Source organism: Acartia tonsa, chromosome 4 (assembly GCF_053477335.1).
Source record: "Acartia tonsa isolate MP-2025a chromosome 4, ASM5347733v1, whole genome shotgun sequence".
Lineage (NCBI taxonomy): Eukaryota > Metazoa > Arthropoda > Copepoda > Calanoida > Acartiidae > Acartia > Acartia tonsa.
In genome coordinates this window covers 10,090,056-10,116,691 of record NC_137263.1, presented here as the reverse complement: position 1 = coordinate 10,116,691, position 26,636 = coordinate 10,090,056, and the positions used below count along the sequence as shown (strand labels likewise).

Below are 26,636 nucleotides of genomic sequence, written 5' to 3'. Positions count from 1 at the left end.
AAACAAAATTCGTCCAGGGCACATATTAAAAAAAAATTAAGTCGATTTTAAGGTACTAAAATGCAACAAAAAAAAAAGAAAGAAAATGGCCATTATGAACAAAAATAGTAAGATCTTTAATTTGACACCTTACTTTTTCAATTCTGTCAGGTAATTATTGAAAAAATCGATTTTTTTAAACCCACGAGAATAAAAACTTTGAACTTAATTTTATTATTTCACAGATAAAAAAATATGGGTTCATATATACCTTTAGAATCAGAAAAATATTACGAATTCATTGTAAGCAAAATTGAAAAAAAAAGTTTACAATCTATAATACAAAGTAGAACGATGTCTGTCTGTCCGTCTGTCCGTCTGTCTGTCTGTCTGTCTGTCCCTTAAGATCTCGGTAACCACTGAACCGATCGGATTCTACTCTTCAGGGTATATACCTATTGGTCCTGTGGTGGTTTTAAGCTATTTTCTTGGGGGGTGGGACACCCCCAACCCCCCCAAAAACAAAAAAAATCCCCCCCCCATTTTTTTTTTTTTTTTTTGCTTAAGATTTCCTTGGTCCTTTAACGAATTTCGCCTTAATTTTTTTATCACTCCTTGGGGCAAAGCCCCTAGAGGCTAGGGGCGAAGCCGCTAGTATAGTATATAAACTACAATAAAAGGAATTATATGAAAATATCATATTATATTGTACAGGCAACGTCTTAATTCTTGAATTGAGTATAAAAATGGGAAGGGGGTAAAGAGGGGGTAAAGAGGGGATAAAAAAGGGAAGACGATAGTGTTGCCTGCACAAAAAATACAGTTGGCCATTTGTTTATTTTTTTCTTTTTTTTCTTTTTTCAATTTTGCTTACAATGGATTCGTAATATTTTTTCTGATTCTAAAGGTATATATGAACCCATGTTTTTTATGTCTGTTTGAGAAAATATTTAGGTCTAAAGTTTTTATTAAACCGAGGTTGAAAAATAGATTTTTTCAATAATTACTCAACAGAATTTTAAAAGTAAGGTGTCAAATTAAAGATCTTACTATTTTTGTTCTTACTGGCCATTTTCTTCTTTTATTTTGTTGCGTTTTAGTACCTTAAAACCGACTTAATTATTTTTTTTTAAAAACTTAAATTACTTAAATAATAAGAGGTCTACAAAAAAACCGATTGCATATCTGAATTCTATGAAAAATTTTACATCTACTACTTACTAAAAGAACCGGCTAGCTAAAAAAAAAAGTTGATACACCTTCTTTAATAACAATGTTAATTTAACACTCTGATGATAATTAGTTAAATTTTAATTGTCTAAATTAAAAAATGTCTTTAGGTCTTAATAACATGAAGAATTAAGCATAAAAAAATTAAATAATTGTAAATTGTTACTTTAAGATATTAAAAAAAAATTATTGTTAGTTTTTCCTTCTGTGAGTAAATTTAGAGTTTTCTTTTAGTCAAGTCCTTATTTTTATTATTCATTATAGATTATGTTTTATTGTAACTAAATTAATAATAAGCAGGTAAAAATGTAAAGAGTATTTTTGGTATTTGTATAGTAAGAATATCACTTACTAGTCTGTTAGCTCGGGGAGGAAAACAAAGTATAAAAGCAAATCAGATAAATCCAGCATTAAGATATAGCCAACTAGCGAAATAAATCAAAAATAATATTTGGGGGGCAGATAAAAAGGTTTTCAATTCTACTTTGTGTTGCCCCCCCCCCCCCTCCACGACAGCTGAAACCACGTATAGGTTTCGTGATTTTTTTCGAAATAAATTCGTTGTTGGTACAAGCTGAGATAAATTTAACTACCCGAAAAATGTGAAAATATGTACAAAAGTATGCAATCAGTCAAAAATTTGTATTTTTGTATTATTTTTTATTTTGATTTTCTTAAATTCCTTAGCTATTACACTCTCCCTTCCCCCCTGACTGAATTATACAACAGTAGCAAGTTGAATAGAACTATTATTATTGAATTGACTACTGGAGCCACTGCTGGAGCCACTGCAGGGTTTATAGAATAGTTTCCAGTCTCCACTTTGTATTGGAGATTCTGTTTCTCCGCACAGTCGCTGTCGCCGAGATTTTATATTGTTTTCTCTGGAAATAAATATTATTGTAGGTTAAAGAAATATTTTCAGTGGGGTGCTTACTGAAGAGGAATTTGGGACAATTGCCACTCACCCCTCCCCCCCCCCATAGTGAACAAAATCAACCCCGCCCCCTCCCCCTCCAAACAGCAAAATTGTCCAAATGTTTCCGCAAGATCGACAATTCATAAAGGCAGGGAAAAACATTTTCCAAAAAGTTGAATGGATTTTATAGCAGTGTATCAGTTTTTCGCGGATAGTAAATTGAAATTTTAAGGTTTAATTTCACATTTGTTAGCCCCCTTGGGAGCCAAAGGCCCGGGTCAACTAACCAGGGATTGAAATTATATATTTTGAGGGATATCGTAGAACTGTCCTTCATAATTATTAAACATACTTGTCAGGTATAAATGATGTGATTGTCAGGCTATCCAGGTACAGCGAGTCAGAACAAAATACTAAGCACATCTTTCCAAGGTCAAAGGGATCTATCTCATGGTCATATTTCCAAAATATTTCTGCTATAGACACCTAAATGTTAAAGATCTTATTAGACTTTATTTCGGTGATATCTTATTTGATGGTTCGCAAAAGTTCTTAATAAGGCCTAAGTATAGTCAATAATTCGATTAACGGATTTCTTACAGATAAAACAAATAAAAAAGTTGCCTTTGATATTTTACTGCAAAAGGTGTTTGTTTTGATTTTTCTAAAAAGGGCATTTTTGTACAATGTACTGGAGAAAGCTAAGAAATGCAAATCTTACCAGGCCAATATTCTTACTCAGAGATACTTTGAAAATATTTTTTGTTCCCTTCTGAAACCTCCTAGACACATCTCTGAAAATATTTTTAAATTAAGATGAATTCAAGTCATCCAATTTACCAGATTTATAAATCTAGCCAGATCTCAAAAACCACCCGACAGGGCAGGTTTTAGACAATTTTGTAGTGATCGGGTCAACAAATGTTTTTTTAAGTTTCCATGCAATAAAATTATCCTTATTCTAATTAATAATTCTTGGTTACATAAATCTTCACATAAAATATCAACAGTCTATTTTTGATAACAACTCAGAAATACATATAATTCTCATAAAATTATTTATGCCAGTAACAGAGTAAATGTACAGTAGTCAGCAAAATATTTATTATTTGGTACAGTACTAAAACAGCTGTAATTATACTCCAACATCCTCTAGGCCTACAGGGACTAAACTACTATGTAGATCTTTCAAAATGATTGAATAAAATGACTTACTTTTCAGTAATTTTGTGTTTGATTATTTCTCCTTTGTCTCCATAAAGATTAAGATTAACATGTCCCTAAAAAAAATACACTTTGTCGAGTCTCAAAATAAAATCTAAAAACATTAAAAACCTAATCTTAATGGGAATTCCTAAAATTTTCTGGTGCTTGTAAAAATGTTAATGTTTATAAAAATACTAAAACCGTACAATAATTTCAAACGAATTCTCATTTAAGTATGAACGGTAATTAAACCAAGGCGCATAGGCATAAAATTTAAATCCACTTGTGCCAAAAAAAATTTTTTGAAAAGATGGATTGTCTGTTTAGGAACAGGTTTAGACATACATAAAGCTGAATTTTAAAGTTATAATTTGACGATTTCAATGAGGCTTACAGGCGGCTGACACGTGGCTGCCGAGCCCTGATTTAATCTTTTCCAAATATTGGTGAATGTTACCTGAACCCAATCTTCAGACTCTTCATTTTCTCCAACGTTCATTTCAACTACATAGCTAGAAAATTTACAAAATTGATTGGAAAATAGAATATAAAAAATAAAATAAAAAAAACTTTGACCCCCCCCCCCCTTTCCTCTAAAAAAAAAATCTGATGAAATACAATATTACCCTTAAATTATAGGAATGCGGCGCTTTATTAATAACTTATAGAGGCATTATTTTATTCTAAGTATCCAAAATGATAAACGAAGCTGTTCATAATGTCTATACAAATGACGTCATACAATACAAATGAGCAATGATAGGCCAATACACAGACTAAATTACCAATTGCAGGTCAGTATACATTTTAATTGACCATTGGTAGGCCAGTATGACGTCATTTTTTATAGGCACTATAAAAAGCTTTATGATGAACATACTTATGTTGGCAAAATGGGGATAAAGGTCCAGTCTCAAGAAACATCTTTCTTGTCTCTCCTAGCAACCAGTCTCTAAATATTTAGCAAATTAATTGAAATTGATTGTAAATTTTTCCATTACCAACAAAAAGAATTATCAATGTTTTTTGTTCGCAGTGGAAAATTAACAGTTTTAGCGATTCCCATGAAGATTAGGTTTACAATGTTTTTCCTTTAATGTTTTCAAAAACATTGAGAGAAAAAACTTTAGAATTTAAAAGAAAAATCCTCCAATGAAAACTTACAATAATGTTAATGCTAATATTTTCAGTGCCTCGTGTAAAAATTTAATTTTTGTTTTGCTTAAATAAAACCTGGCAAGACAGGGATAGGCCATGGCTACGTTATTTTTCCTTTAAAAAATATAAGGATAAACTTACTTTGGTTTACTTGAATAATATCCTAGCAATGAACATCTTTCTCCAGCCTTACCACAGTCAAGGCATCCTCCATTCTAGTATAATTATTTATTTTAATACAGCTTGACTTTAGAATGGCGTTTGATTAAAATTCAACCAAATTGGTATGTAAAGTAATCAGGAAATTGGCCGCAGGGGAATAAACAATAACGATTAACTAACTATAACACTTTGTAAACCACATATTTTCCAACTAACAAAGGCAGAATTTAACATTTAAAAATTAGGGTCAACGTTTATTGTCCAATCTTTAGGATGAATATGTCCAGTGTCCCCCTTATTTTCAATATTTGAAGAAAAAAAAGCTATAGGTCTCTTCTTGACCTTACCTAAACTAATAAAAAATGAGCATTATAATTAAGGTTTTCACAAAGATACAATTTGATTGAAACCGCCAACGTTGTATTAAATCCAAAAAGAATAAAATATTTCCTTGTATTCTTCAAATGATGAGCAGAGGTATCCAATCATGGGGCAGGTTGACCGACGTTTTATAGAATCTATAAATAACTCATTGGCTCTGTAAACATTCTATGTCTTTTTAACAATTTTCATCTTATCATATATCAAATTAATGTTATCAACAAGAACAACAAGGTTTATTTAGCAGAATTTGGAAAACAAACAAAAAAAGCTAATAAACTGTAGAAATGAAGAATAATGGACTGCACACAGTAAAAATGTTGTACTTTTTATATAAAGCTTAACAAAAAATGTCAACAGCCTATGTTTTCTTTTTTTCTGGGCATGTGTTAGAAAGTAAAAAGGCAGAAAAAAATGCTCACAATTAAGGATCTTCGAGTGACAGTTAGAAAGCTTTATAATTGCTACTAAACTAAAACACTTTATCTTTATATTTCAGTAGAAAATATCTAGGACTATTATAACTACGACGACATTTGACATAGTATTCCTATTGTGAGCACAAGCAACCAAGTGTCGGCTAACAGAATCTGGGGACGGCAGGCTGACCTCTTCAACAGTTAGTGCGGAGAATATTAATGGTGCAAGTAGGGAACAGCCGGGCTGGTCCTGGCCCCCGTTGGGATAGAAATCCAGGTGCCCAACCGCCTGCTTCATACCATAACCTTCAAATTAAACAAATACATTTTTTTACATTAATTTACTAGTCTAATTTTTATAGAACCTTAGATACAACGTGAAAACTTGTACTTAACCTTAAGCTCATCTGAAATAAGCATCGTTCAAAGATAACTTTTTATTGCAATTATTATAAATATTTGTTACCTCCTAGCATGATGCTTTTAGCATCAGTATGAATAACATCAACAAAGTGGGCATCAGACGGATCAAGCCTGACAAACTCTGGCATGTCTTGGAACAAAGGTTCTGCAGGATCTAGACCTGTGATCCTGGCAAGACCCGGCACCCTCTCTCCAGCATATCCTGCTATGTGAGCTCCCAGAGAATGACCGATGATATGAACATCTTTGGCGCGTACTCCATAATTTATCTAAAATTTACTTAAAATTAATAGATTTTTGTAAATTTTGAAAAAATAGCTCCCATTATTTTCACCATTTTTTCACAGTAAAGACAAAACCTACATCTAAAAACTTAGAAAATAGATAAATCTGTTTGCTCTAATAAGGAAGGAGCGCCTATACAAAAAAAAACGTCATGAAATACAAATGATCAATGATAGGCAGTATACATTTTACCATTAGTCAATAAGCTATAAGCTGCTTCTCTATTGCGTGCTTTTGAAATTCATCAAAATTAATTTTTTTCCCTAAATTTTTTCTGTTATGACCGTTTATTATACTTTTCTTGTTTACTTACAATTAAGGTATTAATGAAATGAGCAACTTCTAGCCCGACAACTCTGGTGTTAGCCGCCGCCTGGCTGTACAGAGGGAGGCTTCCACCTCCCCAGTCAACTGATATCACGTTACAGTCTTCTGCCTCTGAAAGTAAAAAAAAAATTTTAAATATCTTTAATGATATGCCATTTTTTCGTAGTTATTTTGCTGCATTTGTTGCACTTTGACGACAATGTTGGAGAAAAAAATCCTGTTTTGGTGGCCAGCAATTGATAGTTATTTACTCATGACGAATTTAATTATACAACTTTTTATAAGATACATTCATCTTTTTGCAATAGAGACGATACTAAGTTGATTTGAGGTAAACTACTCATAAAGCTAAAGTACCGTGAGGGAATGTTGAAAAGAACTTTGGAGAGAGATTAAAAAAGTGCGTGAAATTGTCGATTGACAAACGAGGTCGGTCAGAATGCAAAGTAGAAATTTTTTCCCCTCAAATTATTCAAAAATATCATAAAATGCCAATGTTTTTTTTTTGAATGCAGGAGAATATGAAAAGAAAATCAGAATCATTAATACTGACAATACCAGAGTAATATAAAATGTACTTATTAGCGATTGATACGCGGCTGCCGAGCCCTGGTTTAGATAAATGAAAATAACTTAGTATCTTACCAAGGATCGCTTCTGACATATCCTAAAACAAAGAAAATAATTTAAAGTACAGACTAATTAAAATCATTTTTTAAAATTTAACAATTATAAACAGCTGGTAGTTTGATAATATTATTCTTTTTAAAAGCTAAGCTTTTCTATAATTATGGTCGGTTTGTTCGGATAGCTTTTATAGTTGATTTAGGCATGTTAGCATTGGTCTATTTTAAAAATTGGCATTATGATTTCTGTTACCGTTAGGTACAATTAAGAATGCATTAAGATTCTAAAATAATTATCAGAAAGTCTCTATACTTACACTCTACAAGTGTTAATGTTCGTTTGTCCTACTGTCTATATTGGAGGTTCAATGGTATGAATACCTTACCTTAACCCATTGCTCTCTACCAGTGTCGATAAATCCATGAATAATAAACTTAACAGGTTTATTTTCAACAAATCCGGACGATGCAAAGTTTTCAGGGTCAGATATCTTCACAAATCTTTCCTAAACAAAAAAAAATTGATGACGACATCAAGAAGTAATAGACACAAAAAGTTATGGATAAAAAAGGACAATTTTAGTTATAGAGCAGATGTTCAGTGATAAACAATCAAATAAAGACCACGAAAGTATTCATGTGTATTTGTCTTTTGTGGCAGGACTGACAAACGGACGGACAAAGTAAGTTATATTCTGTATATTTGTTGTTAAAAAGGGAATATACACAAGAATATTCTTCGCCGTTTATCTTGCACAACGGCAAAGAAATTCTTTGATAATAATAATATAGTTAAAAATGTAGTACATCCGACAGATATAAAAGGCATTTGATAATGAATTTCCAGTAATATCTCGTAAACAGTTATTTTTTTATAATGTATAGAAGGCAATCAATGATTCAATAGAGATCAAAGATTCATATCATTACTCATAAGTTTTTGTCTTTAGGAAATTTTGAACTAAAGATTAACATCATAAATGTGTGTGTTAATAAGATGATAATTGTGATATATAAAACAAGGAAAATATGAAATGCATAGAAAATATCAATAAAAATTACAAATTTGCAAAATACCCAAATTTCATGAGAAAATATGCAATTTAAAGAATTCTCGGCAGTGCAATCTTAAGACAAGTGTTCGCTATTAACATTTTTTCCTTCATTATTTCTATTTGGCGTAATTCGTTGAAATGGGCGTATTATTGCTTTTTTTTAATTCAGAAAATTTTTATCTTTGCCCTGTAGGGTGTATGATAATATTTCACCTCTTGGTTGGATGACCCAAACTATCTTTATTGAGAAACAAACCAGTCGTTCCCGACGTTTTAAAGATCATAAGGAACGCTTGGATGTTTCTCATATAAAATAATTTAGTTTATAAAGTGTAAATAATTTTATTTGAATAAGTCAAATAGACTTATAGAAGTGCCTTAAGTCATCTATTTCTTTGAGATATAGCAAACATGTATTATTATACTAAACTAAATATCTGTTTTGTGTTTACAATGAAGTTTTTAATTTATTTACACAAAACATGATTTCATTTTTTTAATTGTTGCTTGCGAATCTTCTTTTTATGATATTGAACTAAAAAGCAATTGTAACTGTATTTAACTTTAAAATAATTTTGGGTTTTGAATAAAATCCAAAGAAAAAAATCTCATGTTTTTAAAACAATAATCAAACACCATTTAAAATTGTATGAAGCAGCTTATAGACCCTTAAAAATTATGTTATACAATACAAATGACCAATGATATGCCTGCCAGTATACATATAAGGGCCTATCATTGGTAAATTGTATTGTCTGCCGTAATTTTTATCAAGCACTATAAGCTGCTTCAACATATATTCAAAGCATGAAGTAGGTGTAATCAACAGGCGAAAAAATTCAACAAAAGTTAAAAGAAATATATAATACTAAAGGCTGTAATAAAACCCCTGTAAATTGATTATTTTTTGTATTCTTGTGGGGAAAATATTATATTATTGACCTTTGGGGTACTATTTTAATTTAACTATTTATCATTTATAATATAGAACCTTCCAAAAACTGCTGATTTCAATGGTCAACCTCTTGTGCAAATTATATTTCCCCCTTACTATTTTGCGAATCAATTTTAATGTAATAAATACTTTGACATTTAATTTCATATTGCATATTATATACACATTTTCGATCTTGTTTATTTATCACGTGGATTCAAATATATACATACATTTATGATATATTTACATGTGTAATAATAATATAAATAATTATTATGAAAGATTCTTAAACGTATTTTTCAACTTTTCAAATTTGTTTCTTTAGCTAATGACTAACACATATTTTTAACGATTGATTTTGGATTTAAGAAAATGAGCGAAATCTTATTCTAAAATATTAAAAAAGAAAAAATAATATCCAAACATCTCGGATACGCATATTCCTAATTTTAGGGAAGCCTACTTAGTATCCAATCGGATTGTTTTGTTTTATTTATTTAAGAATGTTTGCAATTACTTTATCAATTAATTAATTATAAATATAAAAATTAGCTTAATGATATCCATAAAAGACTGCCTTACAAAAGAATATCAAGTAATGAGTCACGAGTAGCAGCCTTTTTATTTTAAAAAAAGTAAAAAAAAAATAAAAATGTTTTAAAATGGACTTACAGACTTAATGGTTATGAGATTAGATTTACTACGCTTTTTAATTTAAAAAACGAATCATAAAGCATACTCTGAATTCAATAGGACGTTTCTAACATGTTCAAATTAACTATCTGGGATTTCTGTTTCAAAAGGACAAACTTAGGCATCGACCCTTTATGTAAAAAAGCCTCGCTTTTTATAAATACTTATTCTCTCGTAAATTTTGTACCTGGAGGTTATTTCTGGTTCTAAGGATAAATTGTGTGTTAATAACAGCTCTGTCTAGGGGTAGAAGATTTACTGGTCTAGTCATACTATACCTATAATAAAATAAAAACAAGGACTATAGCACCCAATAATGACAAAGCTTTCAAAAGACAAAAAAGGTAAAAGTAAAGTAATTTCCGAGGAGAGTCAATTATAAAAAAAACATTAGAGATTATTTAAATAAAGATCAATATTCTATGAAAGAAGTAGAAACCATATGCCTATTATTTCAATAAAACGTTAAAAGTTACCATTTATCTGAAATCTCAATACATCCTATCTCATGGTAACACACTGAATTGTTTTCCGCTCCTAAAATAAGTTTATAAAGTTAGGTTGTTGAATCCATTTTTAAGAAAGCAGAATATAATCTATGGTTATGGTTTAGACCCTATAAAAACGTAATCTACCCTTCCACTTTCCCCTCTCTTGGTGAAGATATCTTCAACGCCGATACGATTTTTGAAATGTAAGATTCCAAATTTGCCTCTCTTGGTGAAGATATCTTAAACGCCGATACGATTTTAGAAATGTAAGATTCCACTTTCAATAGAGGCGAAACTGGAATCATGGTTTACATTTTTAATATCTATTGAAAGTGGAATCTTACATTTCAAAAATCGTATCGGCGTTGAAGATATCTTCAACAAGAGAGGGGAAAGTGGAAGGGTAGATTACATTTTTAAAGGGTCCAAACCATAATCATAGATTATATTTCTGCTCCTATAAAAATGGATTTAACAACTGTCATAGATATGGTTTATTTTCATTTTTTATATCTCAACGCCATATTACTTTTAGTATTATCAAAAGGTTTACAATTACATATCCAAATAGTTTACCTAAATTTCAAATACTTGCAGGTATTTGAGGATTAAGTAACCAATTTTTTAACAATTGTCCGCATATCATGTATGATTTATATTTACGTTTTTGTATGAAACCAATCTTTGTTTCGTGGTTTTTGTCCGGCAAAAAAATATCGAATTCAACACCTTTCCTAGAGAGGGATTTAAGTTTATAGATGGGATCTAAAGGGATAAGACAATGGACCTATAGATTGATGTACATTCTAAAAGATGTTACACAAAATTACCCCTTGGAATTTGTGGTTGAAAGTTTGAACAATCAAACTAATTAACTAACCAATCAAATTCAACAAAAGTCCTCAAAGTTGTTAAGCCAATGAATAATAAGCCCATAAGAATAAGAATAAACATCACATTGTCCCCTCTCTCTCTCTCTGAGTTGAATGTGTGTTTCCTTAAATAAGTTATCCTTTTTAACACATTTTTTAATAGATATATTACATCTTTTTAAATCCTAAATAATATTGTAAAGATATTCCCTTATTGTATAAATAATTGGCAGTAAACAATGCAGGATAAAAAGTGCTGATGTTGCTTTTTCAACATAAATAAACTCACACTTTATGCCAAAATATTTAAGAATGGAAAAAGGAAACGAAAGATAAAAAAAATATATTAAGCAAAATATGGAAATCAACGAAATATCTATTTTTAAATCTTTAGTTATTACCTAATAAGAAGTAATTTGTGTTATGTATTTATTTTGGAGTTAATTTAATTTAAGAATATTATTTTCTTTAAGTTACCAGCTTTAGAAAAAATATTAAGATAGATATATAAACTTGTTAAGTAAGAGGGATAAAAATGTATGAGACTTGACTTGGACACGATAATCTATTTATAATGTGATGTATAACACTGTAGAACATGGTAAGTAGCCAAAATTCTTTGGTTTATTTGGGTCCAGCCAATTTCATCTACCCCCCCCCCCTCTACACCAATCCTTACTGTATTAGTTTAGCTCCCTGGTAATAATCACTCCTTTATTCTTACCCCAGTACAGATCAGGGATGAAAGGGCATGTCAATAGAAAATTATTTTCATTTTAACTTTAGACGTCAAACTTTGAATATATTTATCTAAAACAAGGAAGACAGCATCCATAAAAGCAGAGCTCTAAAACCAGGCTGTAGAACAAACGAAATTTAACAATTGTAGAGTGTCAGAACTTAATATCCAGAAAATGAATTTAAGTCTAAACAAAATTATGTTTTTTTGCAAAATTAATTTCGCCCCTAGCCTCTAGCACCTGATTACCTTAGTACAGAAAGGGGTCAAAATAGTCTGAAACCCTTTAAGGTTAAATAAGAATCTACCCAATCGGCCCAGCTATTTCCAATTTTTTTTTTCGAACAAACAAAAAAAACAACTACTTTATGTTGTTGATAAACAAGTCTTTTTTATCCCTGAGTCGAAATACTTTTCAATCAGGATAGATGTTGATTCTACACCCAGAAATATTTTGAGTCTTGTCCAAGAAACATCAAATAATATGTTACATGTTCATTCTAACCTATTATTTTTTAAGCGAAAGTACTCTACAATTTCAATTGTCCGACTGTCTGAAACATTTAGGGAGGAACACTATTAACTTGGCTGCTATGTAAGATTTTTGAATGAAGATTTCTCTGAAAATTGAGAATCTTTTCGACATTTATATCTGTCTGTTCATTAATAATGCAACATTGAAGCTTGATTTATGTGAGGATGATCGCACTTTTTTGCTCCGCTACTTATGGACATTGTCATCCTTATTTTATTTCAGTACAGAAAAATTAAATATTTGAAAATGGACAAATTAAAAGAAGAATTATTAGCTGATCTTCCAGCTGATATTCAAAACTACATGAGAAAATTAGCTGAAATGGATTTGTTCATGACAGGTAAAAAATAAAATTTTAATTCTCTAATAAGTTGAAAATACTTCATTGTATTGAAACTTTATCAATTTGCTAGAGGATGAAATAGAGAACTATAAAGAAGCCTTCCTTGAATATGACAAGGACGGTAGTGGAAACATCTCCATCGCTGAACTTGGAACTGTTATGAGAACTCTTGGTGAGAACCCAACCGAAGATGAATTACAAGACCTGATTAACAAGTTTGATGAAGATGGAAATAATTGTATTGAGTTTACAGAATTTTTATGCATGATGGCAGCAAAGGTAATGTAATTGCTGTTAAAATAAAATATTCTATCCCTATAAAAGGAAGCCTGCAGGTTTCCTTAAGCTTGGTGTAGCTTTTAAGCACTAATTTGTATCCTTGTATATAAGACTGTTGAACCAGGTCTGTTGAATTTTCTATGTAAATTAAAACTTGTAATTAGGAATTGTACTCTGTAATTCTTAAATTCAAAATACATAATAGTCAATATGAATTGTATAGTACATACATAACGATATTATAAAACTTTCTTTAACAAAATGTATAGAGATCTTTGTTTGCAATGAAGGTTTTAGGTAAAAAGGGCAATGATTATTTCATTTAAAATTTGTTTTTACTAAGAGAGTGTCATTTTTTTCGCGTATTATCAGTAAAGTTGTTTGTTAGTGTTTAGTCAAATGCGCTTATTAAATCAAACCTATCTTAATTTTGACCATTAAATAACATACAACTTTATAGATAATATGCATAAATCACCTTCTTTGTTAATTTAGAGAAAGGAAGATGAAGAGAATGAATTCAACAGCTTCATACCAACATGCTTCAGAGTTTTCAGAGATGGAGATGAAACTAATATTGATGTAGGTTAACTATTCATTGTTAAAATAGCGTTGGTACATATATTGGTTGTGAAGGTGCTCTCCCCAACCTCCAACCCCTTAATTTCTTTAATGAATAATTAAAAGGAGGGTAGTTTTTTTTCCTATGGCTAACACCTGAAAGTACTACTAAGTAGGACTAATGTTGCAGGGCCTATGCCTGCAGTGCCCTAACCCTGTGGTGATACTCAATATAACCTGACCTATAGTAATAAACAACAAAGAAAAACTGTTATTATTTGTGTTTAACAGTTTGAGGGAAACCGGCAATATATTGATATAATAACATCTGCTTTCTATAATTCAAATTTTTTTAATTTCCCATTTATTTTTTGTAGGAGTCCAAGATTTCAATTGAACACTTCAGATATATTATGCAAAGTTTACCAAGGGGAGATATGACCAAACAAGGTAATTATGTTTTTCATCGCGACTTTGAAAAATTGCAAGAAGTTTAAAAGAAGGCTATTCATACTATAGGAACGAGATATTTCCTGTTAACGAGACAGACAAACATTAGATGTAGCATTCTAGTCCAATAGATTCAAATCATTTTGATGCATTGACTTTAGGATGAAGGACTAAAAATATATATATTAAGATATTAAAATAAAATTTGCTTTTAAAATTAAACGTATCTGCGGCTTCGCCCCTATGGTCTATGCCTCTTGAGTCATCATTCAACTGGGTCTAAATATAATAGCCTAAAATAATCCCAGCCTAAAATAAAGCTTTCCAAAAGTGTAAAACATAATTGTTCCAGTACTTTATAAGATATTTCATTTCCAATATTCAAAACATTCTTTCTTTATATTTATAATTGAAGATGCATTTAGAGGCTCTGTATACTAAAATTCAAAATAGCCTAAAACCATCCCAAAACTTAAATTTAAAAACTAAAAAAAAGACTAAAACCATCCCGTAAATTATGGGATGCTCCCCTAATATGAAGAACTCAATCGGTTTAGTAGATATTGAAATCTTAAGCTTCAGAAAGAAAAACCGTACTATATTATATAAAAGGATAGTAATCTATTATAATGTTTAGAAATGAGTGATATGGTAAGAGACATGGTAGATGCTGTCGATGATGGAGATGGTTTCATTGATTATGAAGAATTCAAGAAAATGATCATGAAATATTAGTGCAAGCACTTTAAGTGTAAAAGTCTGAAAATTAATATTGATATTGTTATGCCTAGTCCCTTTATGCAATTTTAGATAAATATTGAAAATATTTTGAATAAAAAGATATATATTATTCTTTATTTACATTTTTACGATAAAACTAACAACGACAATTGCAGATAAAAGTAGCAGACAAAAGGTACATTCTAGAATAAGACAGCTAACTCTACTTCAACATAATATAGGAGAAATAATTTTAAAAGAAATTCTCCAGTAAGTAATTATTAATAACTAAGAGACGAATTGTCAAACAATATTCTAAATATTCTAAAAATATACGCGACAAACACGTAGGAATGAAAAGAAATTGTTCTGTAATATATCTTATGCCAATAGAGAGAATATATTAATTTGAATTAGAATATCATATTTGTATATGCCAAGAAATTATTTATGGAATATACTTTCCGACACGAATTGGAATCAGAATCATTTACACTGGATTACGATTAGTCCTGAAACATGTTGAAAATACATGTATACTTTTTAAGATATATAAGTTTTCCGGAATTTTAAAGTTAGGGGGAGATTTGAAATCTGCATCAAATTTTGAGGATTTTTTATAAAATTCGTTTTTTCTATAATTCTTTATCTAAAAGCGGAAATGCAATTTAATTTTGGCATCTGTGATTAGTGGATTTAAAAAATTCTGATTGGATGGCTTACATCATTCAACCAATTAGAGCGCAGGTAGTTTAAAATCCTCCTATCCTATTGGTCAAAATTAATTAACTTAAAATGCATTTCCGCTCTTAGATAAAGAATTATACAAAAAAAAACGAATTTTATAAAAAATCCTTAAAATTTGATGCAAATTTCAAATCTCCCACTAACATTAAAATTCCGGAAAAATTATATATCTTAATACTTATAGTGTATTGTAAGAAAAAATAGTCCTAACAATAATGTGTCAGCGATGACCATATATAATATATATGTTGCCATAAAACATTGAAATTGTATTTAAACAGAAAGTTTTTACAGGTAAACAAAAGTCCTACTTTCCCAAAAGATGTTAATTTCGAAAAGGGCTGTTCTGAATTGGTTGTACTTTTCAGAGCTGTTTTATCTTGGGGTGGTTTTAAGCTATTATCCCGAACTTTCCATCCCTCCCTAGGAGACTAGAGGCGAAACAACTAGTAAGTTATAAAGAGCTTAACTTCCCTCACTATGTATGAAGGTTTTGTTTGTATGTAAAGGTTTACTTACCCATTAATATAGACAGTAGGGAAAAATAAGGAAAAAGAAAAGCTTTACTCAGCTCTTCCCCAAAATCTTCATGTTTCACTTTTTAACAATCACAATATTATTTCAGAAAATAACCACATTAAGTACTAAATTAAATCTATGTTATTATCTAAATTAATTTTAAAATTTTGCTGAAAATTAATATTGTGACACCTAATCTCATGTTTGTATGCTACATTTTGACTGAAGTTGTTTTTTATATGATACAATAATAATATGGGCGCGTAGTAAAAACATTATAATCATATGTCAATATAGTTAGATCTTGTGTACTTTTTAGCAAAAATGACACGTTGTGTTTCAACGCAAGTAAAACATTTCAACATTTTCCAAAAAAGCTAAAAAAAAAAGAAGTACTACAGAATCTTTTTAAATAAAATATTTTAGTGTTGTTTTAGCAAATATTTTATATCTTAGCCATTAACAAATATTATATACCTAAGCACTGGCGCGCACAGGGTTTTGCCTTATAACACTTATGCTTTGGATGATATTAAGAAAGTTTTTGCAAAGTCAATTACTTGAAAGCAAATATTTTTCTCATTATCATTAACAAACATTATTTAGCTAAGTATATATATAGTTAAAATGTCCATATTATTCAAACTCACTTCAATAAATTTCTGATTTAAAATTCTAATTCAAAGAGTAATTATATAACATTTTTGTAAAAGTAAAATTTTGTGCACCTTAAAATTGGACAAAACATATTTTGATTCCTTTTTTTTGGTGGCAAGTTAAAATGTTTTGATTAAATTGAAGGAGGGCATCATCTTTTTACACTCATTCACATTATAATGCGTAGTTTAACATAAACTGCATAAATATCTAGAGATTTAATTTATACTTTTAGGTTTAATTTTGTCCTTTGTTACTTCTACATAGGTTTAATATGTTTCACTTCAAGAATCACTACCTATACTTTTAGATCTTTTGGTTATTTTCTAATATAGTTTTATGCAGGCGCTAAAATTACTTCTTATAACTGTTTTCTTTTAAGTAAACGATAATTTTGATTAAATAATGAAATATTTAAAATAAACTCAAAATGTATTATAAATCACTAACATATCATATTGTTTGATATCCTAAGAATGCTGAAATTTTTTTATAAAAATATCTTTGTCTCTAGCATTGGGTGGATATTTAGCGGTCATATTTTCGGTGATTTATGATAACAGATAATAAAATAGGCGGAGATTTACTTTGAATTTGTGATACATAATTATTATCAAACTATGTAGTCGATCACAGCCTCCCCCCCCCCTCCCGGCCCCCCCTCCCCATACTCTAATTTTGTAAGAAATGAAAAATAAAGAGATAAGGTAGTTTTTATCTGGTGTGATTTTACTTTAAGCTTGGTTAAGTTAGGTTATATTGGATATTGGATAGCCGTTCAGAGTTAGGGCAACGCCGCTGGGTTAGATCAGGGTTAGACACCCCCCCCCCCCTTGTTTAGAATTTATTTCAATTTAATAAAGTGGGGGGGAGTTGGGGTAATGTACTAGCTGAGCATTTTGAGTGAAAGAGAAAAGATATCTCTAAAGATCTGCATGGGACGAACTAAAATCAAAGTATATTTTGTACAATCTTAACCACAAAATATTAAAAGAAAAACTGCTTTAGTTTTCAAAAAAAGAACAGACCTAAATAAAAACAAACTTTTTGAGGCCACATATGAAAAGCAAACTAATAATGAAAAAAAAATATATAATTATTTATCTTGTAATCATCAATGTAAAATGTAATTTACATGAACCTCGTAATAGTGTCGAACTTTGACGTCAGAAAAAAATAACAATTAACCAATGAGAAGCCAGTAATCACTGTAATTGACCAATGGTAAAATATATAGCGGTCTCTCATTGGTTAATTGTTAATTTTTTCTGACGTCATAGTCAGACACTTTTACTGGGTTCAATTTACATCTTTCTAAAGTAAAACGATTTTAAAGAACTCGGCTCCTTAAACTTGATAAAGCTTTTTTGCAAGTTAAAAATTTAAGCGCATAAATTAAGCCTCAAATTTGTACGCATAAATGATTGACTAGGTCATGACGCAAAAACAGATAGATATGTTAGATAATCTATGATAAAAAAAACAGTCGAAGGGTAGAACTGTGAGTATTTTACGGGACCAACCGTTAAACCAGTTAAAAATGAGTTTTTAACATTGTTAAACTAGCAACGGAGAACCGCATCAAAATTCAGGAAAAAATTCTGTGTATTTTAGGCGTAAAGTTAGTTGTAATAGTTATTTCTCGCATCGTATTATAAACGGCTTTCCGCGGATATAGAAAGAACAATTATGAGATTAAAACTAGTTTTTTTAGCCCCGAGGTGCCGGAGACATAGTTTTTTCGTATGGATGAGAACCGGTTCCTATCCACCGGATTCGAATGAATACGAGAATAATCTTTAAATAAAGCTTCGCTCCTAACCTCTGTGAGTTTTGTCCTAATAGGGTGGTATAATCGATTCCCCCCCCCTCCTCAAAAACAAACTTGTAACTTCCTTTCCTTTAACATTTAATGTGAAACATAAACGATCCAGCTATTATCGAGATCATTTAGCACAAAAAAGACTGACAGATAACATCTTTTATTTTTATAAGGATAACTGGAATAACCTTTTGTTATCAGGTTCTATAACATATTAATAATATCTGTTATGACATAACAAAATATTTTTTACAGTCTGAAGTTATTGTTGCGTCTTTGTTTAGATATTCTTGTCCTTTCATAATTTATATTTTTTACAAAAATATAAAACAAGAATAATTATTTCCAATAATAGCAAATTGTAATTATAATATTATAATGTTTAAGTAAGTTTATCTATAATACAAAGTAGAACGATGTCTGTCTGTCTGCCTGTTCGTCTGTCCGTCTGTCTGTCTGTCTGTCCGTCTGAAGCTTAAGATCTCAGTAACCACTGAACCGATTAGGCTCTACTCTTCAGGGAATATACCTACTGGTCCCGTGATGGTTTTAAGCTATTTTCTTGGGGGGTGGGACACCTTCAACCCCCCCAAAAAATGAAAAATACCCCCCCCACTGAAAATTTTTTTTTTCTTTTCAAAACTAAAATTAAAAAAGGGGGTCGACTATCTATCCCCCCCCCCAAAAAAAAAAAAATTTCATCCTCCCCCCCCCCCCAAAAAAAATGAATTTTTTTTTACTTTTTCTTTTTAAATCTAAAATACGAAAAATTAGGTTGATCAAACCTCTTGGGGCAAAGCCCCTAGAGTCTTGGGCGAAGCCGCTATTATAGTATACAGGAGATGGTTTTCTTTATAGTATAATTTCGAAATCATGCCTTTTCTGAAATTATTCAGGAATCCACAAAAAGTCAACTGGATACAGATCCAGGGACTTTAACAAAGCATTTAATGTGTATGAAAAACTAGTGAAAATTATATAAATTATTCTCAAGAGATAGTCAAGAGAGGGGAGGTAGGGGAGTAAGTCGCACACGACCCTGTGTAAAAAAAAATAACAATTTTCAACTCCCAACTGCTCGCTTATATTAGTTTAGCTACATAACATATCCATGGAAAAGGTATCTATCAATGTATATCTAGATATATTTTAATCTCAATTTCTTTATAAATATATTTACATTTTTTTAAAATATAAATATTTTCATGTAACGTATTTTGTATATTTATTTTATGTTGTTTAATTTATACTTTTCTAATAAATTGCGTAAGACCTTGATATAGATAAATATAAAAAAAATGTACATATTTTGATGGTAATTTACGCATTTTGAAAAGTATTTTAACTTTGGATCTTACACCAGATTTTCATGTCCTATAATAAAGTGAAACCTGTAGCAGGCTAAAAATAAAGGTCTCCCCCATTCTACCCCCTCCTTCTTCTACTGACCCGAACAACCAATGACAGGGGAAATAGCAAACTTAATTGAGGAAACTTTTTCTCCTGTCCATAATATCCACGTATATTGTACATCCATTTGTCTTACATATTATCAACATGATGATGTTATTAGGACTTATGACTACACACTTATGATGGTACATCCACAGCGACGTTAATGCAAAGTGATGACGACTTGAATGGTGGCAGCTTAAAATAAAAAAGTTAAGATTCAACAAAATTCTTACTTGATTGTGGATTTATAAGTCCAACTTTTCTCAATTGGAAATTGATATTCATCCTGTAATTATTCAACACTGAGCCGTAGTCTAGTTGGCTTCTAAAATAAAAATGAATTATAGATTAGCTTCGCTACTACAGAATATGAGTTTAATTATTTAATAGAAAGGACTTGGAAACCGATTAATATCCACTGGTAAGAACCGGTTCACAGTCATACTGAAAAATCATGTATAGAATCGTATAATAGACAGCTTTCATAATGAAAAATAATAAGATTAAAACAAGTTTTAAGGCCCGGGCTAACAAAACTGGTATTAATCGGTTTCGATGCCATAATGGTAAATTATATTATTTTCTATACATTTTGAAACAATAGTTAAGCCTCTTTTAGTTTAGAAATTCATAATTATCGCCGCATATTAGTGCAGGCAATTTTTCGCAGACAGTAAAATAGAACATTAAAGATTTTTTGTTGGCAACGTATGGGTTAAGGCCCAGTCCAACAAAAAGGCATTAAGAAAACAGTAAAAGTGTCGAACTATGACGTCAGAAAAAATTTACAATTAACCAATAAGAAGCCAGTATTCTCTGTGGTAAAATATATAACGGCCTCTCATTGGTTAATTGTTAATTTTTTCTGACGTCATAGTTCGACACTTTTACTGTTTTCGGCATTAATCATGTGATCATTTTTTATTTTGTTTAAAAATTGTTCATAATTCGGTATGATACACGACTTTTGCCAGTTTTGCTTATAACTGATTTTAATCCAGCAAAAATTAATCGGATTCGGAGCCTGGAAAGCGTGGAAACTTTGCCCATAATTATTTCTTAAATGATTATCCCCCATCCCAGACGACAACTTAAAACTACCAAGTAACTTAAGAATACTTCCACGAATATCATAGAAAATAGTTTAGTTATACAATATAACATTCTCTATACCGCGTAGGCACAATTTTTCTACACTAAAGACAGAGTAGCTGTTCTACAAAAACCTGTAACATTACCTTATTTGATTAAGTTGAAATTTTCCCAGCTTTTTAAACTCAATAAGCTGTTCCAGAGATATTTCTGATAAGTCATTCTCACTTGTCTGTACAAAGAATTAGAATATTTAAAATAATCACAAAACCTTTTTATATTTTTCATAATGGGGAATTATTGTCTTAACTATAGTATTAGCACCAAAAGAATATAGTCTTAATATAAAGGGTGAGCAAAAAAATGCGTACCTTTTTAAAATTAAAATTGCGCGGCTTGTGTTAATAGTAGAAAAATGTTATGCATATCATTAGAACCGCTATGAAGTCTACTTTTAGGAAATATAAAAACGATTCCTGTGCTACGCATAGTTTAGGAGCTACGTGTTAAAATGTCCTAACTGACTTAAAACTTGACTTGTGAGTAAATTTTGGGACATTTTTCAATCTGGCTCCTAAACTATGCGCAGCACAGGAACCGTTCTTATATTTTCAAAAAATACAGTTCATCGCGGTTCTAACGGTATGCGTAACATTTTTCTACTATTAATACAAGCTGCGCAATTTGAATTTTAAGAATGTAGGCATCTCTATTCGCAAAATACCTTCTCTAATTTTTAGTTATATTTTAAAATTTACTCGCAAGTCAAGTTTTACATCAGTTGGGACATTTTAACACGTAGCTCCCTAACTATACATAGCAGAGGTATCGTTTTTATATTTCCAAAAAATACAGTTCATAGCGGTTCTAACAATATGCATAACATTTTTCTACTATTAACAAAAGCCGCGCAATTTCAATTTTAAAAAGGTACGCATTTTTTTTTGCTCACCCTTTATATGGTTTTATAGATAAAATGTGTGTGAGCTATGAAGAATTTTTGGATCATGGAAAGAAAACGAAGTAAGGAGTTTTGTCGTACTTTCACAGTAGCTTTTGATAGGTTATTTTAGGTTAAGTTAGGTAAATATAAATGATTGCCCTGCAGGGTTAAGTAATAGGTCCTGCAAGGTTAGAGCCCTCCGCAGGTGCTAGAAATAAGAGAAAGGCCACTTTGAAAATACGATAAAACCCTCTACTTCGTTTTCTTTTCATGAAGTTTTAAACTGTTTTTAACCTATTTTTTTATCATATATCAAAAATATACTATGACACCAGTAGAATCAGACTGCAGAGCCCAAATTTGAATTAAGTCCCCAATAAACTTTTTTTGGGGGATTTAAAAATCAATTTTATATGTTGCTGTGATCATTTTGATAGAAGCAAAAGCATTTTTTTGTTTGGGGTTAAATTGTTTCTTACAGAACAATTTGATGTGATTCAGATTATATCAATACAATAATAAAAACTCTACTCTGTTCGATGCAAATAATTTTTTTCTAAAACAATAATTTATATAGAAGAAATTTAACATTAAAATAAAACATATTATTCTGAAGTCTGAACCAATTAAAAGTCTTGTTTCATTTCAGTTTTTTACAATTCAAAAAAGAGTGTTTTCACAAAGTGACTTATTTCCAATGTAGTTAAATAATTTTTATTAAATTAAAATGAAAATAATGAAAACTATACACATAAAAGATACATGCTTTTTAAAAATATTTAAAAAAATAAGTTTAAATAATCCTATATTTTATCATATTTGTATATGTGACAAAAAAAAATTTGCTGTATTGCGTAAACGTTTGTTGTCATCTTTCACTATTTAACCCTTTAGAGCCAATTTTTTTGTGTTTTAAATAAGTGATGGAAAACAAGCACGATAAAGTTAATTCATTGATATATTGTAAAGAATTAAGTTTTTAATGAATTAATTTAGATGAAATCAAAAGGCCTAATTTTACTCTATACCAGAATACTATATATATGAAGCAAAACACTCTAAAAGCTACGAATTTTACCCAAATAAAAAAAGACCTTTTGCTCTGATCAAAAAAGACCACAGCAACAGTAAAATTAATTTTAAAATCCCCTCAAAAAAGTTTATTGGGGACTTAATGCAAATTTAGGCTTTGCAGTTTAATTCTACTGGTGTCATAGTATATTTTTGATATATGTTTTAAAAATAGGTTAAAAACAGTTTAATAAGATGCATTGTAAGATTCGTTCCCTTCTCCTAGTTTTTTTTAGTTGGTTTGGGGTGTCTTAACTCCAAGAAAATATCCTAAAAACCTTGGTAAAACCTTATCAATCTAGAGATGTATAGTGAGATCTTAAACTTGACTTAGAAAGACGGACCTACATAAATCGTCTTACATACTAACTATTATAGATACTTTAAGATGAACATTTGAAAACATTTGGTAAATTTTCTGAATATATTCTCATCAGCTGCAGCTGTAAGAGAGTCGTCAATAAAGTCAAGTGGATCGGAAACCACATTTAAAGCAATTTTGTGATATAAGTTTAATCATTATCATTATAAGAATATCACCTACTAAAAATTACAACAGTTGTACGCTCAACAAATGTAGATTAGTTTTGCTAAAACTTCTTTATAAATAGATCTTAAGGAATAAGACAATGGACGTATAAATTAATGTCTATTTCAATTAAAAGAAACAAATAACTTCCTATGTAGATTAATTTTATCTGTTGAAAAGTTTGGATATTATTAGTTTGAACCAACTAATCAAGATGTAATCAAAGTACTCAAAGTTTTAAAAACTGTGGGTACTGCATCCTTACAGTCTTTACCTGTTGTTCTGTGATAGGTTTACTTGAACTTGGATCTATATTACTTGAACTCTTACTGGAAGACTAAAAATTTAATTTAAATTACATTTTAATACAATAAAGATGTCACAAAATAATCAGGCCTTGTAAAAATACAGGAATAAGGTATAATCAACAAACGAAATTAATCTAAAATAATATTTAGAGGGCAAATGGAGAGGTCGTCAATTTTACGATGTGTTGCCCCCCAACGACAGCTGAAAAACACTTATAGGTTTCGTGATTTTTCCAGAATTAATTTCGTTATTGGTATAAGCTGAGCTGGATCTTTAAATCATTTTAATGGTGATAATGCGCCGCTGTGATTGGCTGAAATTTCGCGCGGGGTGGTTTAGATCACCATTAAAATGATTTAAAGATCCAGCTCTGGTAAAAATATGTCATTGTCACCTAGTACAAGGTTTCGTGAGTTTCTGATTAATTTTCTGAAGTGAATAATGTATAATTATTGTATCTCAAAGAACCCTAAAAAACTTTATTTTTTTTTACTCTAGAAATAGTGTTATAAAAAAGAATAAGTAATGGATAGATTAAAGAAATATAAATCATTCTGGAAATTGCAAGATAAATAAAGACAAAACATTTAGACAGAAGATTCATTTATCTATTCTTAAGCAGCAATTGATTTGACGTAGCGGGACAAAGTGTCTCAAAAATCAGCCATGTGACGTCATAAAAAGATGTGGGAAAGAAAACCACGAAAATGAGAAGTGTAATCCCTCATTTTTATGGCTGATTTTTGAGACACTTTGTCCCGCTACGATTTTACAATTATACCTGGACCCATCTGCCGGACCTGACAAGGTTACTGAGCTGGGAGAAGGATATAAATGTTTGTCCAGAGGTAAAGAGCTGGAATATCACCAGCAGTACAGGTAGGTTGTTCATTGTCCTGGATTCCAGCACAGATTTTCTGATTGATTATAATTCAAATGTTTTTAGAAGTTTGTCATTAGATACAACACAGATGAACAATGATAGGCAAAATGATAGACCGCCTAAATTACCAATGGAAGGTCAGTATGAACTTTAATTGACAAATGGTAGGCCAGTATGACATCATTTTTATGGGTACTATAAAAAGCTTCGAGTTCGTAATACATATTTAAAAAGTCCATATACAAATCATTTTTTCTGTTTTCCTTCCTGAAGACCTCAAAATAAATTGAAAAATTACTATTTTAGAAATTCAACTATAATCCGTTTGTCCTTGTTTTATTTGACACTAAGATGGATTAATACTTTATAAAAACACTAGCGGCTTTGCCCCTAGCCTCTAGGGGCTTTGCCTCAAGAGGTGATAAAAAAAATTAGGGCAAAATTAGTACAAGAACCAGGGAAATCTTTAGCAAAAAAAAAGGACCAAGGAAATGTTCTGCAAAAAAAAGGACCAAGGAAATGTTCTGCAAAAAAAAGGACCAAGGAAATGTTCTGCAAAAAAAAGGACCAAGGAAATGTTCTGCAAAAAAGGACCAAGGAAATGTTCTGCAAAAAAAAGGACCAAGGAAATGTTCTGCAAAAAAATAAATGGGGTGGGGGGAATTTTTTGTTTTTTGGAAGGTTTGGGGTGTCCCACCCACCCCCCAAGAAAATAGCCTAAAACCACCACAGGACCAGTAGGTATATTCCCTGAAGAGTAGAATCCGATCGGTTCAGTGGTTACCGAGATCTTAAGCTTCAGACGGACGGACGGACGGACAGACGGAAAGACATCAAGCTACTCTGTATTATAGATAGAAACTTTTAAAGAAAAATAGAACAAAATTGACAATCATTCCTAGAGTATTTGGTTTTTGGTTTGACCTTTCCTTTTATCAATCACTGTTCATATTAGAGTTCACTTAATGAATTGAATGTTTATTTCACTGTTGCATGGTAATTCAGTGTCCTTCTAGTTTTTTACACTATACAAATTTCCATGCAAAAATAATACGCCTTGGAAAAACCTTTTTATGCAGAGTTTTTTGTTGTGTCACTTCAGATTTGCATGATTTCCTCACTTTGCAGTCTGCAAATTTACACTATTTGTTGTGAAAATTTAAAATATTTTTGCAAATATCATTTGCTTTGAAATTGAGATTTTGTAATGAATTTATTCTTTTCATTTTTATTTTATAAACCTCTGAAATAGTTTGAAGTTATCAGAAAATTATTCTTTTGTGAAAAAGCAACATCAAAGTTATATATAGCTGTCATTATTTAATCAAGGCTATAGTGAAATATATCATCCAACAAACAACCAATATCTTTAAAGCACGACCTTTGTAATGATGTACTAATTGTGAATAGAAATTTGAGATGTGCCTGTTTATTGACCAATTTATCCTCCTGTCTTAACCTCTTTTCGAGGAAGCTTTGTGTTTATCAAGATCGAAATTAATTCCTTATCATTATCCCAAATCAAGCGCAAATGTCGTCTTGTTTGACTTTCCTTCAGTAATAGACGCGGCATGGATTGTTTATATTTTGATGCGCCCACGTTCGTTACTTTTGAATGAGATATGAGTGTGTGAAGATTTCGGAGAACAAAATTGGGCCTATCATTGGTCTCATAGTGCGTGAACAACCCTAGTATACCAGGGATTTGAAACCATAAGAACTTCAGGTAGAATTTGTTAATTTTATTAAGTGGAATGGTGTATAGGACGATTATATTTAGTTTAAAAGGCTTTAGCCAGCTAAGCATGAAACTTAATTA

The 26,636-nt window shown here is 30.6% G+C and overlaps 2 protein-coding genes across 3 annotated transcripts; one reads left to right on the top strand and one right to left on the bottom strand.

Annotated features, from left to right (window-relative positions):
• Positions 1 to 1,405: 1,405 nt before the first annotated feature.
• On the bottom strand, positions 1,406 to 24,886 carry LOC145315999 (pancreatic triacylglycerol lipase-like). 2 transcript variants are annotated; one of them, XM_080156257.1, is made up of 19 exons: positions 24,716 to 24,886; positions 23,900 to 23,962; positions 21,229 to 21,314; positions 20,224 to 20,315; positions 10,277 to 10,337; positions 9,988 to 10,078; positions 7,502 to 7,621; positions 7,135 to 7,156; positions 6,476 to 6,600; positions 5,921 to 6,146; positions 5,585 to 5,760; positions 5,107 to 5,191; positions 4,634 to 4,709; positions 4,215 to 4,286; positions 3,792 to 3,846; positions 3,344 to 3,408; positions 2,850 to 2,922; positions 2,481 to 2,614; positions 1,406 to 2,093 (listed from the first exon to the last, which is right to left on the bottom strand). In XM_080156257.1, exons 1-19 carry the CDS (start codon positions 24,824 to 24,826, stop codon positions 1,928 to 1,930), a joined length of 1,899 nt encoding a protein of 632 aa, XP_080012383.1. In that variant the 5' UTR covers positions 24,827 to 24,886; the 3' UTR covers positions 1,406 to 1,927. The 2 variants fall into 2 exon arrangements, with proteins under 2 accessions (XP_080012383.1, XP_080012384.1); XM_080156258.1 differs by lacking the exons at positions 20,224 to 20,315; positions 21,229 to 21,314; positions 23,900 to 23,962; positions 24,716 to 24,886 and adding exons at positions 16,057 to 16,134; positions 16,249 to 16,319.
• On the top strand, positions 12,489 to 14,920 carry LOC145318218 (neo-calmodulin-like). The gene is made up of 5 exons (XM_080159555.1): positions 12,489 to 12,777; positions 12,851 to 13,059; positions 13,555 to 13,641; positions 13,998 to 14,070; positions 14,708 to 14,920. The coding sequence occupies exons 1-5, from the start codon at positions 12,630 to 12,632 to the stop codon at positions 14,803 to 14,805; spliced, it is 615 nt and encodes a 204-aa protein (XP_080015681.1). The 5' UTR covers positions 12,489 to 12,629; the 3' UTR covers positions 14,806 to 14,920.
• Positions 24,887 to 26,636: the final 1,750 nt, after the last annotated feature.

What these genes read in the sequence shown, in the direction of transcription:
- LOC145318218 (XM_080159555.1), top strand. Translation starts at nt 12,630, where the DNA reads ATGGACATTGTCATCCTTATTTTATTTCAGTACAGAAAAATTAAATAT. An exon ending in GAGATGAAACTAATATTGAT is followed by an intron (nt 13,642 to 13,997) that starts GTAGGTTAACTA and finishes TATTTTTTGTAG; the next exon opens with GAGTCCAAGATTTCAATTGA. An exon ending in GGGAGATATGACCAAACAAG is followed by an intron (nt 14,071 to 14,707) that starts GTAATTATGTTT and finishes TATAATGTTTAG; the next exon opens with AAATGAGTGATATGGTAAGA.
- LOC145315999 (XM_080156257.1), bottom strand. Translation starts at nt 24,826, where the DNA reads ATGAACAACCTACCTGTACTGCTGGTGATATTCCAGCTCTTTACCTCT. An exon ending in TTTCAACTTAATCAAATAAG is followed by an intron (nt 20,316 to 21,228) that starts GTAATGTTACAG and finishes TTTTTATTTTAG; the next exon opens with AAGCCAACTAGACTACGGCT. An exon ending in TGAGTAAGAATATTGGCCTG is followed by an intron (nt 2,615 to 2,849) that starts GTAAGATTTGCA and finishes TTTAACATTTAG; the next exon opens with GTGTCTATAGCAGAAATATT.